Raw genomic sequence first — 16,144 nt, forward strand, 5'->3', positions numbered from 1 at the left:
CATCGTAATGTTGCTACTCAACTCTTTTATTCTTGGAATCATTGCTTGTCTTAAAATGACCCTGTCAACCGTGTTCATTTTGATAGCTTTGCATGTTTGTGACAGGTCGCTCAGCAGGCGCAGGCCACCAAAAGCAATTCGCAGCCCTCTGCAGTGGTACCGACATGCAGCGGCCTTCCGGGAGAGGCCGGCAGCAGAAGTGAAGGAGGAGCCGAGCGCGCGGCTGGGGACCCGCCCGCGCCCGCTCCCGCCCTCAGCCCCCTCGCCCCGCCCCTCTGCGGAGCGCGCAGCAGCCCGTGCGCCGGCGCAGGCCCCGCCTCCTCGCTGGGCCCCGCCTCGCTGCCACCACAGGGTCCTGGCTCCGCGCGCCCCGCCCTCGTCCTCTTGTGTAGCCTGAGGCGGCGGTAGCATGGAGGGGGAGAGTACGTCGGCGGTGCTCTCGGGCTTTGTGCTCGGCGCACTCGCTTTCCAGCACCTCAACACGGACTCGGACACGGTGAGCCGAGGGACGGGGCGGGGTCCGGCGTCGCCTGGGAAGAGCCCTGCGCGCGGCCTGCCTCCCCGCTGTTGCTCCGGTCGCCGCCCGCTCCCCCGACGCCGCCGCGCCTCCTCCCTGCGGTCGCGACTCTGCCTTCTCTCCTCCTCAGCGGTCCCTGAGGTGCCTCGTGCCCACGAAGTCTTCTCCAGCATTAGCCCTCCCTCTGCTATCCTCCGTTATTTCCCTTTTCCGACCCAAGTGTCCCACACGCTCCCATCTTTCCTCGGCGCCCCTGTAGCTGTGGAAACTTGGGCGTGAAAAGATGGAAAGTTCACGGAGCGTCTTTCCGCTGCTCTGCGGAGCCTGCGGTAAACTTTCCGTTTCTCGCGACGCCCGACAGGCGTTTGCAAAGCCAGCCGGACCTTTTCATGCAGAGCAGCGTCTGTGCGTGTTTGTTGAGATGGTAGGATGGTAAGGGAATAAAAACAAATGTTGCGTCCAGTGGCAAATCTTAGTGGATGGAACAGCTTAATCTGGTGTATCAGATATCTTTTTATTTGCGTTATTAAATTTGTTAAAACAGTTTTTAAAAGTACGTTGCCTATTTTCTAAAAGTTCTATGAAATTAAAGAAACGCTGTAAAACGTTGAGCTCGGAAGTAGTTAATGTCCTGTAGTACTTTCAGTAACTTGCAGAAAGAAAGTCTAAGCATCTAAAATACACTTCCCTGCTGTGTGGTACAGTTCGGAGAATACTCTGCTGAACAATGCCTAGTAATTTCTGCTAAGTTCATTTTAAGATATAACGTCTGTTTTACTCAAGCCTTAATATAGGTCGGGCGCGGTGGCTCACGCCTGTAATTACAGCACTTTGGGAAGCCGAGGCGGGTGAATCACCTGAGCCCACGAGTTCGAGACCATCGGGGACAACGTAGTGAGACCCGGTCTCTACAAAATCTAAACCTTACAAAATTGCTCTTTAGCACAATCCTAATAAAGGTTGGAATTGGTATGTTTTATGTATACAATTTCAGATAACCTTACAAAGTAATACCTAATAAAGAACAAATATATGACCATTTAAAATATATGTGTAGCTGTGGAAATTATTTTGGAATGCCTGTAGTGTAGATAGAGTGGGACCGTAAGTCCTCGGTAGCTTAAACGATTAGCCCTTGGGAAGTACCTGAGTGCTAGGGAGGCCCCTGTTTCTCAGATCTTTTTCCTGAAGTCTTTAAAGGGTGGTTTTTCTGGCTAGTTGCACTTGCATTGCCCCCCTGCTTCCCTTCCCTGAGTTCGTCTTTTGAGTATCAAAATCAAGAACACTAGATTCTGGATATCCCCCCGCGTGATTCCAGTAAAGACTCACATTATGGAAATAATCCTTTTTTACTTTTAGGGGAAAAAAGCATTATTAATTATAAAGAATATAAAATATTTCTGTAATCACAGCACTTTGGGAGGCGGAGGCAGGAGGATCATTTGAGCCCAGGAGTTCAAGACCAGCGTGGGCAACATAAGGAGACCTCATGTCTACAAAAAAATTTTAAAAATTAGCCCGGCGTGGTGGCACGTGCCTGTAGACCCAGCTGCTTGGAAGGCTGAGGCAGCAGGATTGCTTGAGCCCGGGAGGTCAAAGCTGCAGTGAGTAGTGATTGCACCGCTGCACTCCAGCCTGGGTGATGACAGAGCTAGACCTCTTCTCAAAAAAAAAAAAAAAAAAACATAAAATCTTCATTGTCAAGCACATTGGGTCTTTAAGTGTGCCTAGAGAAATTGAATTCTCCAAAACTCAAATAAATTACCACTGGGGTGGCAGAATACAAGTAGTTTTAAAAGAATCGGGCTCACAGCACTCCTTTTAGAAAGCAGACTCTGAAATTGAATTTAAATCTTTCATGTTGTGCATGAGTTTTAATCAGAAAACACTAATCATGTCATTTCGTACCTTAGAAGCTTTCTGTAACTCCCAGAAGCACATGTGGTTAAATCCAGAGTAGTCATTCGGGGTGTCCCATTATTGGCTCGTTCTTATTTATCTTTGATTTCCTTCTGCTCCAAGACAAAGTGCTCTGCTCATTCTTCAGTGTGTGCTCATTTCTGGCTTTAAGTCTTATATGCTTCCAAGTGTGCCGAGTGCTTCATGCTCTGCCTACACAAATATTGCCCATAGCTTTAGTCTAATCTGTAGCCTCCCCAGGGCTATTATTTCAGGCTAGACTAATCTCTTTCCCTTCCTCTCCTCTTTATTTCTACTTTTTTTCTTTTGAGGCAGAGTCTCACTCTATCGCCTGGGCTGGAGTGCAGTGGCGTGATCATAGCTCACTGCAGCCTCAACCTCCTGGGTTCAGGTCATCCCAAGTAGCTGGGACTACAGGCATGTGCCACCATGCCTAACTAATGTTTCTCGTATTTTTCGTACAGACGGAGTTTTACCCTGTTGCCCAGGCTAGTCTTTAACTCCTGGGTTCAAACTATCTGCCCACCTTGGCCTCCCAGTGCTAGGATTACAGGCGTGAGCCATCTTGCCTAGCCTCTTCTCATTTTTATTTAACTCTTCATCTTTCCCAAGTAAACTAGAAGCATCTCAGATCTTTCATATGTGCCCCCGACTGGTAGCACATACTTGTATACATAGTAAAATACTCAGAAAATACGGTTAGTTAAGTGAACAGTAGTTCTATCAGTGTATTCTATATATTGCCTCTTTATCTTCATAGGAAGGTTTTCTTCTTGGGGAAGTAAAAGGTGAAGCCAAGAACAGCATTACTGATTCCCAAATGGATGATGTTGAAGTTGTTTATACAATTGGTGAGTTATTTATTTCTCCTATATTTGAATCATCTGTGTCTCCTATATTTGATAGTTTACGCTGAAAGGCGTCAGCGTAAGTTATTGTTTTTAAATTAGGAAATACAGAGGCTGGGCAAGGTGGCTCACACCTGTAATCCCAGCACTTTGGGAGGCCGAGGCGGATTACCTGAGGTTGGGAGTTTGAGACCAGCCTGGCCAACATGGTGAAACCCATCTCTACTAAAAATACAAAAATTAGCCAGGTGTAGTGGTGCATGTCTGTAATCCCAGTTACTTGGGAGGCTGAGGCACGAGAATTGCTTGAACCTGAGAGGCAGAAGTTGCAGTGAGCCGAGACTGTGCCACTGCACTACAGCCTGGGCAACAAAGCGAGACTCTGTCTCAAAAAAAGAAAAATAAGAAATATATATTAATTTTAAAATAATTTAAAAGGATATGTTGTACTCATTTTGCAGTTAAAATTATGACCATGGACTGGTCTAAAGTAAGAAATAGTATGAGACTTAGGAAGCAGATAAGATTACTGCCAGGGAAACAAGGATGAAACACCTGCTGTTTAGTAGGAAGATGGCCCGGCAATAGGAAGACCAAGGAAAAAGATAAAATGTTAAATGCTGCAGAAAAGTTGGAAGATGAGAACTGAGAAAATGCAGTAATTAGATTATTAGATGACTGAAAATCCTCAGTAATTTCTGGAGCGTAATGGGGAAGAGACCAGGCTGTAAAGGGTTTGAGGAGTGGGTGCTAAAGCAGTTATAACTGGTGGCAGCTTCTCTTTTAGGGAAAAGCAGGGGAGAACCTTTAAAATGCATAGGGAAAAAAATGTTTAAAAGAAATAAAATGTATAGGGAGTTTTCTGATTGTCTAATATAGTTTTTCTCTATATATGTGTATATTTTTAAACAAAATTGGTAGTGTACTTTATAAAAGGTTTGGCATCATATTGTGTCATGATCACTTTACAATGTTGCATAATCCTCTACAATATTATTTTTCTTTTCTTTTCTTTTTTTTTTTTGAGGCAGAGTCTCACTCTGTTGCCCAGGCTGGAGTGCAGTGGCGCAATCCCGGCTCACTGCAACCTCCGCCTCCCAGGTTCAAGTGATTCTCCTGCTTCAGCCTCCCAAGTAGCTGGGATTACAGACGTGTGCTGCCACGCCCGGCTAACTTTTTGTATTTTTATTAGAGATGGGGTTTCATTATGTTGGCGAGGCTTGTCTTGAACTCCTGACTTCAAGTGATCCACTCGCCTCGGTGTTCCAAAGTGCTGGGATGACAGGCGTGAGCCACCATGCCTGGCCTACAATACTATTTTTCATAACTGCATTGTGTTCTACCCTGTGGCCTTACTGTGATTTAAACATTCCATTAAATATGTTATAATCAGCTGTTTCTAGTTTTTCATTATCATAAAGTATACTACAGTGAATGTCCTTGTATATCAATATTTGGCGTTATCTATTATAGATTCCTAGATATGGTATTACTGTGTCACAGGGTATGAACACTTGTAAGGTTTTTGATCTGCATTAGCAGATTGCTTTCTGGAAAGATTATATCAGTTTGTACTCATACTGTATGTTACTTTTGTTTGCTACTTTAAAAGTTTAAAAATAGAAATATATAAAGTAGGAAATAAAAAATTTAAACTCTCATTAGTTTCCTTAGTGGCAACTACTGTTTCATGGATTTTTACTAGCTTGCAATATTCATAAAACACACAAATGTAAATGTGTGTGTGTATATATATACACATACATATGTGTATATATACATTTTGTTTTTGTTTTGAGATGGAGTCTCATTCTGTCGCCCAGACTGGAGTGAAGTGGCATGATCTCGGCTCACTGCAACCTCTGCCTCTCGAGGTCAAGCGATTCTCCTGCCTCGGCCTCCGGAGTAGCTGGGATTACAGGCACACGCAACCATGCCCGGCTAATTTTTTTGTATTTTTAGTAGAGATGGGGTTTCACCATGTTGGCCAGGCTGGTCTCGAACTCCTGACCTCAAGTGATCCTCTCACCTCGGCCTCCCAAAGTGCTGGGATTGCAGGCGTGAGCCACCATGCCCGGCCAAATGTGTATACTTTTTATTTACACAAATGGGATCTTACTATATGTGCCTAATATCTCCCAAGATATCACAAGTACAGAATAGTATCTGTGTGTCTAATTCATCACTCTTTGTTTTTTTTTTTTTTGAGATGAGGTCTTGCTCTTTCAGCCAGGCTGGAGTGTAGTGGCACAAACACTGGTCACTGCAGCCTTGACCTCCTGGGCTTAAGCAATCCTCCTGCCTCAGCCTCCTGTATTGCTGGGACCATAGGTATGCACCACCATGCCTGGCTAATTTTTTATTGTTTGTAGAGACAGGTTCTCACTTTGTTGCCCAGGCTGGTCTCAAACTCCTAGGCTCAAGCAATCCTCCTGTCATTACAAAGTGTTTGGATTACAGGGGTGAGCCACCATACTTGGCCCATCATTCTTTCTGCTGGCTGCATATATCCTGTTGTATAGACGTACCATAATTTTTTTAACCATCTAAGAATGATTTTCTGGGTTTTTTTGTTAACATAAACAGTATTACCATGAACATTTAGTATTGTACATTTCTTTGTGCTGTTGAGTGTATATTTGAAAGTCACACTCCTGGAGGTAGACTAGCTGATTGCCTTTTGGAAAACTGATGCCATTTTAGGCTTCTCCACAATATATACAAGTGCCTAGGTCCCCATACTCTTTTTTTTTTTTTTTTTTTTTTGAAACAGAGTCTCACTCTGTCACCCAGGCTGGAGTGCAGTGGTGGGATTCCGGCTCACTGCAACCTCTGCTTCCCGGGTTCAAGTAATTATCCCTGTCTCAGCCTCCCGAGTAGCTGGGATTACAGGCGACTGCCACCACACCCAGCCAATATTTGTATTTTTAGTAGAGATGGGGCTTTGCCATGTTGGCCAAGCTGGTCTCAAACACCTGACCTCAGGTGATCTGCCCGCCCTGGCCTCCCAAAGTGCTGGGATTACAGGCGTGAGTCACCATGCCCGGCCCCCATGCTCTTGCTAACACTAGGTATTATCAAATCTTTTAATCTTTGCCAATTTGATAAGTGAAAAAAATAGCATTTTAATTTGCATTTCTTAATTACAAAAGAGGTTAAGTATTTTTTTGATACTTTTTACTTTTTTTCTTGGCCATTTTCTTTGAAAAGGATAGGCCTATCCTATTCTTTGGCTGCATTTGTACTGTTTTGCTTTTAGTGATTTGTAATCACATTACTTAAGGAAACTGGGCTTTTGTCATGTTTTATACATATGCTAATACAGTTTATAATTTTTTTTCTGTCAATAAACACTTTAATGAGAACCAAGGTCTATAATATATATAGCAGTAACCACCCTGGCCTATGCCTTCTGCTCTAGCCCAAGTCTGGGGCCCAACCAGTTACATTTAACCCACATTTGGAAAGCAGGCCATTTTCAGTGTCATCCATTAGTATCCATCTTCATAGAAGATACCAATCTGGGGCTAGAGTCTCAATGTTAACACTTTCTCTCAGGGAAAAGTTAACATGGTAACACAAACATATAAATAACTTTGAACCAACATCCTACTGTTCTTCCATCAGGAGGCCCTTAGGAGACCAACGGTTTGGTAAACACTTACAACTTTGCCAAAATACATTAGAACACGGGAAAAGGGAAAAGGAGTAGAAAGGCTGGCAGGGCTGGGCTCACATATAATTCAGTCCTTAGATTTAAAGCCTCTTGAGCTACTCATATGTAATTTAAAGAATGATGTTCCAAGGTCCAAGCCAAAGCCAGTTTGGCCAAAATCCTTTAGAATACAAAAAAGCCCTCATGTTTCCACATTTTTAAAATACCATCCAAAGTGCCCTTATAGAGATCCACATATCCCACGATTGCCCTCTGGTTCATCACGTGAGTGCCTGCCACATCACCTGGATTAGAGGCAAGAGCCCCAGCCAAACCACATGTAAAGCTGGAAACAAAGTGAGTTAAAGTTGTGTCTTCCATCATTCCTGACAATATTAAGTGCTTCTTAGTAAAATCATAGACTGGTAGCTCTACTCCCACAACGATGGCAGCATGCTGAGCAGTTGGAACCACACTCCTCCACAGACCCCTGGTGCCTTCCTGTTGGTATATATCGATGAAGCTGCCAGTCATGCTCCCTTGGAACAAACTTCCTTGAGCCTGCATTCGAATCTTTAGAACATCGGTGGGATTGGCTATAGTGGAAAATATCACCCCTGACACTACCCCACAGGTCATGTTGATTAAAAGAGTTTCATCTTCTAAACGTTCTACAAATAATTGCTTCAAGCTTTGGTAAATCCCAATTTTAATGGTGCCATATGATGCTTGTCTTTGCAAAACAGGAGCAATTCCTGAATACAGAGCCAATACACCTTCCTCTTTATAGATCCAAAACAAAGCATGAAACATCCGTCTATATTTTGTTTCTTTGAAACGGACATCAATGCTTTGGCCTTGAACCTACCTGAAGTCGTGTTTTGGCAAGGTCCATGGGGAAAGTTCCAAACTCAGCAGTGATAGAGGCAAGGTGTCATATACAAAGGGTTTCCAGTTCAGATGAGACATCTCATGGCTTACAGTGGTACTTTGCTGCTGCTCAGGCTCATCAGATGACTGGGAAACTGAGGCTCCCACAGTCAGAAATGCCACTGCAGTGGCAACCCGGAAGCATTAAAACCCTGTAGTTTATAATTTTACTGTAGTTTTTTTTTTGGTTCGGACACTTGAGTTTTAAAAACAAGCCCTTTATAGCAATACAAGATTATTTTTTAAAAATTAAAAAATAAAAGCAAGCCCTTAGAGCATTTTTTTTCCCTAATTGAAATTAGCGTGCCGCCCAAAGTATCTAACATAGTTCTAGGCATTTAATTAAGCAAATGTGTACTGAGCAACTGCATTGTGATATTAGGTACAGTGCTAAGCTCTAAGGTATTTGCTCCAGTTATTTTAAATGTTGGATTATCACAGATGTTTAAACACGTAAAATCCAAGATCAACATATTATTCCATTGCTTTGGTTAAGGAGATTTTCATCATTTTAAATTCCTTTAACAGGTGAGTTTATTAATTGGGCACATTTAGAGCACAGCCTTTTTAGAACTCGGTGAAAATGTGACAACTTTGAATTTATCTTTTGTGTTGGACTTATTAGACTGTTATTTAGAGGAAATATAGCATTGTGGTTCCAGGCGAGGCTCTGGGTTTTGAACTCTGGCCCTACCACTGGATTGGGCAAGCCACTTATCTCTCTTTACCTGTTATATCATCTTTGAAAGGGGAATAATGATAGTATATGTCGCAGATTTGTTGTGAGGATAAAAATCAGATAATCAATGGTAAAGTACTTCCTGGCATGAGGTAAAGGCTCAATATGCAGTATTCAGGTGATTCTGAATTGAATTAATGTAATCATAACTAAAAATCCTTTTCTTCCAGACATTCAGAAATATATTCCATGCTATCAGCTTTTTAGGTAAGTAGTAGTGCTAGTAAGTAAATGATCCATTGTGAAAATTACTCTCTGCAAGTGAAATAGTTTTTAAAACTAACAGATTATCTTAGTTATAACCTATACATGGTGGTACTGAGTAGAATGGAAAGTTTTTTTTAAATAGCTGAAAAAATCACTTGTGTATTGTCAACCCTAGTAGTTCTTTCTCTGTATTTATATTACTTAATGCTGATCTTCATTACCTTTCCCAGGCACCAGTTTACCTTAAGAATTGCTTTTTCTTCTCACACCCAGTCACCTTATTGCATATTATAAACTCAGTAAATGAAGTGTTCTTATACATCATCAATAGCAGCCCTTTTTTCTACCCTTTTATTTCAGCATATTTTAGCAACTGGTTCCTCACTTATATTTTTTAGTGTTATTTTTTGTCTGTTAGCTGGTTATGTTCTTTTTCTTTTTGAGACAGGGTCTCACTCTGTCACTCAGGCTGGAGTGCAGTGGCGTGAACACAGCTCACTGCAGCCTTCACCTTCTGGGCTCAGGTGACCCTCTCCACCTCAGCCCCCCAAGTAGCTGGGACCACAGGCACCAGCCACCACACCCAGCTAATTTTTATATTTTGGTAGAGACAGGGTTTTGCCATGTTGCCCAGGCTGGTCTCAAACTCCTGGGCTCAAGCCATCCTCCTTCCCCTGCTTCACAAAGTACTGGGATTACAGGCGTGAGCCATTGCGCTCAGCTGGTTATGTTCTTTAACCTGTTTCTTATTGCTTTTCTAGGATGAATGCTTGCACTTAGTCCTACAGATAGTCATAGTACTGTTAACTCTAATACATTGTGTATTTTTTAGCTTTTATTGAGTATAACATACACGTAGAAAAGTACACAAATAAATGAATTTTCACAAAGCAAACACATGTAATCATGTAACCATAGCATGGTGTAATTTTAATGAAATAGTTTTATGATTTATATAAACCACGCAAGAAAAATCAGCACAAACAGCCTGGGCAACATGGTGAAACACTGTCTCCACTAAAAATACAAAAATTAGCCAGGAGTGATGGCATGCTTCTGTAGTCTCAGCTACTGGGGAGGCTGAGGCAGGAGGATCACTTGAGCTCAGGAGAAAGAGGCTGAAGTGAGCTGAGGTCATGCCACTGCACTCCAGCCTGGGTGACAGAGCAAGACCCTGTCTCCAAAAAAAGGAAAAGAAAAATCAGCATAACTATCTTACAGACTATGTACTATACACATCTTTAAAGTTATATAAGAATTACAGTGGAGCATATGGTTAAGGTGAGAACTAACTGTAGGAGAACAGAAAAAAGGAGCTTAGTGTGGTCTTTTAAACTGCTATACCAAGAAAAGGCACAGTTCCTATACTGCCTTATGTGTAATGGACATACAAAAATATTTGTTAGATGACTGAGGAATTCTTAGTGGAGACTCATAAAAAGGACTTTATTGAAGGATCTTCTGGACCAACAAAGGATTTAAAGGAACAGCAAAAAGTGATTCAGTACCTTTTTCAACCACATTAATAATTAGACTAACTTAATAGAAGCTGAGACCTGAAGAAACCATCTATTTCAGTGATGAGAAACCAATGCCTGAGCCTTTTAGCTCTTACAGGATTAAAGCGGGGTGGAAAGGCATTAGGAGAGACATGTGAAATACCTCTCATTCAGAGGGTAACTACATACTTCATTAAACAACACAATAATAGGCCTGAAAAGTTCATGATTTAACCAAGACCACAGATCTAGTTAATGGTAGGGCAAAAATGAGAAGAATAAGGATTTCTTGAGCTCTAATCCAGCATCATACTATGCAGTTTCTTCCTCTTCCTGCTCTAATTACAGGGGTTGCTAAAATAGAGCCCCACGATGTAGTTTTTATGTGGCCCTCAATCTGAGACTGTTTACTACTTTTTTTTTTTTTTTTTTGAGACAGAGTCTTGCTCTGTTGTCAGGCTGGAGTGCAGTGGCGCAATCTCAGCTCACTGCAACCTCTGCCTCCCAGGTCCAAGCAATTCTTCTGCCTCAGCCTCCAAGTAGCTGGGACTCCAGATGGGTGCCACCAAGCCCGGCTGATTTTTTTTGTATTTTTAGTAGAGATGAAGTTTCACATGTTGGCCAGGATGGTCTTGATCTCTTGACCTCGTGATCCGCCCACCGCGGCCTCCCAGAGTGCTAGGATTACAGATGTGAGACACCCACGCCTGGCCTTGTTTACTACATTTTTAAAGGGTTGTAAAAAAAGGAGGAAAAATATGCAATAGAGACTGGATGTGGCCATCAAAGCCTGAAATATTTTCTATACAAGCCTTTACAGAAAGTTTGTTAACCCTGCACTAAATACATTAGGATGCAGACTTCCACTGAAATACACTGATTTGGTTACCTCAGAAATCTGGAGGAAGTACCTGGGAAATAGCCTACTGAAACTTAGTGTGTGGATGGATAGAGATTTTATTTATTTATTTATTTATTTATTTATTTATTTATTTATTAGACAAGGTCTCACTCTGTTGCCCAGGCTGGAGTGCAGTGGTGTGATCTCAGTTCACTGCAGCTTCCCAACTCCCAGGTTCAAGCGATTCTCCCACCTCAGCCTCATGAGTAGTTGGGACCACAGGCCTGCACCACCACGCCTGGCTAATTTTTTTTTTTTTTTTTTTTTTTTTTTGTATTTTTAGTAGAGATGGGGTTTTGCCATGTTGGCCAGGCTGGTTTCAATCCCTTAATCAAGGGATTAAGGCGTGAGCCACTGTGCCCGGCTTCTGAAACTTAAAGTCACTTTTTAAAAAATTATGCAGGTGGGTCATGGTGGCTCACGCCTATAATTCCAGCACTTTGGGAGGTGAGGTGGGTGGATCACTTGAGCTCAGGGAGTTGGAGACCAGCCTGGTAACATGGCGAAACTCCCTCTTTACAAAAAATACAAAACAGCTGGGTGTGTTGGCATGCCTGTAGTCCCCGTTACTAGGGAGGGTGAGGTGAAAGGATTGCTTGAGGGCAGAGGTCAAGGCTATAGTGAGCCCAGGTGACAGAGCGAGACCGTGTCTCAAAAAAAATTATGCAGTTTGACATGAATTCTGCATGTTATATCAGTTTCTACATAAAATGCCACCCCCTTCATCTCCCCAGAAACTTCACATAAACCTAGTGCTTCCACAGATGATGTGCAGTTATCCTGTTACTAATCTTACCCTAATATACTGCTTTATGCTCCGATTTGAGCTCAGAAGTGGACCATTCTAGGGAAATATAGGAATAAATTCTTGTCTTTAGAGAAGAATTTCTTGTATTTTCATATTGGAACTGTAAGTAGACAAATATTGGAAATATAAATAGATGACAGAGACTGCTCTGTTGCCCAGCCTGGAGTGCAGTAGTGCCATCTCATCTCACTGCAAATTCTGCCTCCCAGGCTCAAGTGATCCTCCCACCTCGCTCTCTCTAGAAACTGGGACTACAGGCACACACCACCACACCCCAGCTAATTTTTGTATTTTTTATGTAGACAGGGTTTTGCCACATTGCGCAGGTTGGTCTCAAACTTCTGGGCTCGAGCCATCCACCCCCCTCAGCCTCCCAAAATGCTGGGATTACAAGTATGAGCCACCATGCCCTGGCAAAAATTATTTATAAAGGATTTTGTATAACATATTTAACCATCATAGAAAATATTGTTGATCTTAATGAGTGGTAAAAAGAAGAAAATATTATTTGCAGTCTCTGTTATTGGAAGGGAAAGCAAGCTGGAAGTAGAATCACTTGGAATTATCTTTTAATTCTTCCTACATTTTGGATATTCCAACTCCTGAACAAACTGTTCTAAACCAAACAAAACCTATTCCCTTCCCCCACCCCAAAAAACCCAGCCACCTCCTAAAATACATAGCTTTTGTAACTAGCAGTGAATAATAGTCTTTTTGTTATTGTGCTTCATTACTGGTTATACATTCTTTTGTATGTATCAATGTTATAAAAAATATAAATGAGTAAACTGAATGAATTGTGAACCGGTTATGTGAACTTACATTTTAATGCCTGTATTTCATGGATAGTTTACTTTTTTAGGTTCAAAAAAAACGATTCCCAAAACTTGTCTCTTAAGTTACTCCTTTTTCCTTTTCATTGCTTTATGGACTTTATGTTTCTACCACTTTAAGTCAGTTAATTTGAGAACTTTCTCTACTGTTTATTTTAGGACTTCATCTGACAGGCAAATAGGTATATGGGCTTTGGTAGTTGGGTTAGGAATAACTAAAATGTAAAATACTAATAAAATTACTTATATTTTTAGCATATTTGAAATACCTTTAATTTTGGCTTTTACAGCTTTTATAATTCTTCAGGCGAAGTAAATGAGCAAGCACTGAAGAAAATATTATCAAATGTCAAAAAGGTATTCTCTAATTTATCTTCCCTTTTTTTTGGTATTATTTGCATTGTTTTTGGTTCTTAAAAACACACAGTACTTTGACAGAATTTTTAAGCAGTGTTTGACATCATAGTATCCTGTAAAGTAAGTAAGAAAAGGTTTGTTCTTCCCAGAAATTGAAAGTGGTTGCTCTGAAAATAAAACTAGTAATTAAAAATACTAATTTTGTTCTCATCCTTTCTTTGACTACTATAATTAACATTTATCTGTTTCTCTTATATTTCCACCACACCTCTTCCCGCTACCATTTATTCTGTGACCTAATCAGTTCTGTTATTTTACTTGGCTGTAGTGTTTTGGGTTTTTTTGTTTTGTTTTTTTGAGACGGAGTCTTGCTCTGTCACCCAGGCTGGAGTGCAGTGGTGTGATCTAGGCTGACTACATCCTGCACCTCCTGGGTTCAAGCGATTCTCCTGCCTCAGCCTCCTGAATAGCTGGGATTATAGGCACCCGCCACCACACACCATGCCTGGCCTCAGTTATTATTTTTGATAGATACTGCAGGGATGTTTCCTATATAGCACTGAATTTGGATCCTCTATAACATACTTTGTGTTTGGTTAAAAGTTGTTGAATGATCAAAATGGATTTTTTCCCCAAACACAAAATTTTTTCAAGGCACTACTTTTTCTCTTAAAACTTTGATTTGAAAATAAAAATAGATTAATTGAAAGATGTTTCTTGGCTGGGCACAGTGGCTCATGCCTTTAATCCCAGTACTTTGGTAGGCTGCGGAGGGCGGATCACGAGGTCAGGAGTTCGAGACCAGCCTGACCAACACGGTGAAACCCCATCTCTACTAAAACTAGAAGAAAAAAAAAAGCCGGGCGTAGTGGCGCATGCCTGTAATCTGAGCTACTCAGGAGGCAGAGGCAGGAGAATCACTTGAACCCGGGAGGCAGAGGTTGCAATGAGCTGAGATCGTGCCATTGCACTCCAGCCTGGGCAACAGAGCCAGACTGTCTCAAAAAAAAAAAAAAAAAAGTTTCTTTCAACAAATATGTTTGGCTGAAAATGCTTGTGTTTTTTTCCCCCCAATTATTATTTGAGTATTTAAAATTGCACCTGTAAAAATGCCTTATTTTTAAAAACTAATTTTAATTTCCTCAATTCAAATGTGCAAATATATAATTTAGTTGCTGAAACTCACAGATCTCTAAGCAAAGTGATTGGTTTTCTCTTTGTCTTAAGTAAAGGAGAATTATTTTCCGAGTTAAAAAAAGGTCTAGTAGTATTAACACATTTGCTTAGTATGTTGTAGTTTACAAAACCCTTTAATGTGATCTTAATCTTGAAACCAAGTTTGTCGGGTAGGTGATATCATTCCCATAAAAATTTTAGGTAAAAGCTGTAGGGTTCAGCTTAACTTATTTAACAAACCAAGTGTCCATACAGGCGATTAATTTATTTTCAGGGAGGGATTGCCTTTTAAGTGAATCAATGGCATTGATATTTTTTTCATTTAAATTTTGACTAAAGAGTGAGATTGCAAGATAGCAAATGCCATAAAAGAAACTACAGAAAGTCAAGAATTTATTTCTCCCTTTTAATCTATATTGATGAAAACCGTACCCTTTTAAATGAATGGAAAGTAAGTCAGTTTGTATGTTTTACAAAAGTAAAGCATATGATTAAATGTATTCTTTGTTTATATATGCCCCAAATCTTTCTAAATATTAAGAAAGCCATTTTAAGGTTGTTTATTTTATTTAATTATAATAGTAAGACATATCATTGTAACTATTAAGATGTATATCCTTTTTTTTCTGTATTTCAGAATGTGGTAGGTTGGTACAAATTCCGTCGTCATTCAGATCAGATCATGACGTTTAGAGAGAGGCTGCTTCACAAAAACTTGCAGGAGCATTTTTCAAACCAAGACCTTGTTTTTCTGCTATTAACACCAAGTATAATAACAGAAAGCTGCTCTACTCATCGACTGGAACATTCCTTATATAAACCTCAAAAAGGGTAAATGTTGGCCAGTCACTGGCTGTATTAAACTAATAGAAAAATATATCTAATACTTAGTACTTTTTGCAGCTTACAAAGTGTTCTCATATATTGTCGCATCAGATTGTCACGATAACCTTCAGAAGTAGATCTTACCATCTGTTAATTTATAGGTGGGAAAATAATGGTCAGACAAGGAAATTAGAAGCCCAGTGTGGAATGATGACTTGTATTCTGGCACTGAAGATTTGCTCTTATTTACTACTTAAGGTGGAAAAAAACTTTTTTTTAATTGATTGATAAAGGGTATAATTTAGAATTTAGAATTTAAGCCTAGATACTTGAGCAGTTTTTCTATAACTGAACAAAGAAACAAAGTAGCTCTTGATGGTCCAGTAAAATGAGTCTAACCAGGGACTCCTTACAGGTTATATATAGTAAACTACATTTTCGTGGAATATGAGAATTACGTTAAAAGAGTACCAACTAAGAATAATTTTATTGTTCATGGAAGATAGGGTAAATCTCAATACAGCCTTATTTATACATGTACTAATCAAAAGAGCCATTAAACTGTTTTTCCACACTATTATACTAAGCACATTTCACAGCTTTACATGTCATCTGGGCCCAGTGTGGTGACTCATACCTGTAATCCCAGCACTTTGGGAGGCCAAGGCAGGAGGATCACTGAGCAACATTAGGAGACCTCATCTCTACAAAAAACTTAAAAATTAGTCGGGTGTGGTGATGGGTGCCTGTAGTCCCAGCTACTTGGGAGGCTGAGGCAAGAGGATTGCTTGAGCACGGGAGGTTGAAGCTGCATTATTGAGCCATGATCGCACCACTGCACTGCAGCCTGGGAGACTGAGTGAGACCCTGTCTCAAAAAAAAAAAAAAAAAAAACAATTGTTTCAAGTCAGTAAATTCTATTTTGGATA

At 40.7% G+C, this 16,144-nt stretch overlaps 2 protein-coding genes and 1 pseudogene across 9 annotated transcripts in view; 1 reads left to right on the forward strand and 2 right to left on the reverse strand.

The window, feature by feature from the left end:
- The window catches only part of ABRAXAS1 (abraxas 1, BRCA1 A complex subunit), a 24,487-nt gene continuing 8,343 nt past the window's right edge, over positions 1 to 16,144 (forward strand). The window contains exons 1-5 of one of the 3 annotated variants that reach the window (XM_063603764.1): positions 1 to 496; positions 3,198 to 3,288; positions 8,780 to 8,816; positions 13,148 to 13,214; positions 15,028 to 15,221. In XM_063603764.1, the coding sequence (XP_063459834.1) occupies positions 410 to 496; positions 3,198 to 3,288; positions 8,780 to 8,816; positions 13,148 to 13,214; positions 15,028 to 15,221 (476 nt within the window). In that variant the 5' untranslated portion in view covers positions 1 to 409. Of the gene's footprint in view, positions 497 to 3,196; positions 3,289 to 8,779; positions 8,817 to 13,147; positions 13,215 to 15,027; positions 15,222 to 16,144 lie in introns of those variants that run through there. The other 2 variants (XM_034958545.3, XM_063603763.1) reach the window with 2 other exon arrangements.
- LOC103783963 (brain mitochondrial carrier protein 1-like) lies at positions 4,505 to 7,992 on the reverse strand (annotated as a pseudogene).
- MRPS18C (mitochondrial ribosomal protein S18C) overlaps positions 9,634 to 16,144 on the reverse strand; it is a 19,844-nt gene continuing 13,333 nt past the window's right edge. For 2 of the 6 annotated variants that reach the window (XR_008625142.2, XM_055111324.2), the window contains one exon: positions 9,634 to 9,990. The gene's annotated coding sequence lies outside the window, so the exon portion shown is untranslated. Of the gene's footprint in view, positions 9,995 to 15,683; positions 16,083 to 16,144 lie in introns of those variants that run through there. The other 4 variants (XR_008625140.2, XM_055111325.2, XR_008625141.2 and 1 more) reach the window with 2 other exon arrangements.

Source organism: Pan paniscus, chromosome 3, assembly GCF_029289425.2.
Source record: "Pan paniscus chromosome 3, NHGRI_mPanPan1-v2.0_pri, whole genome shotgun sequence".
NCBI lineage: Eukaryota > Metazoa > Chordata > Mammalia > Primates > Hominidae > Pan > Pan paniscus.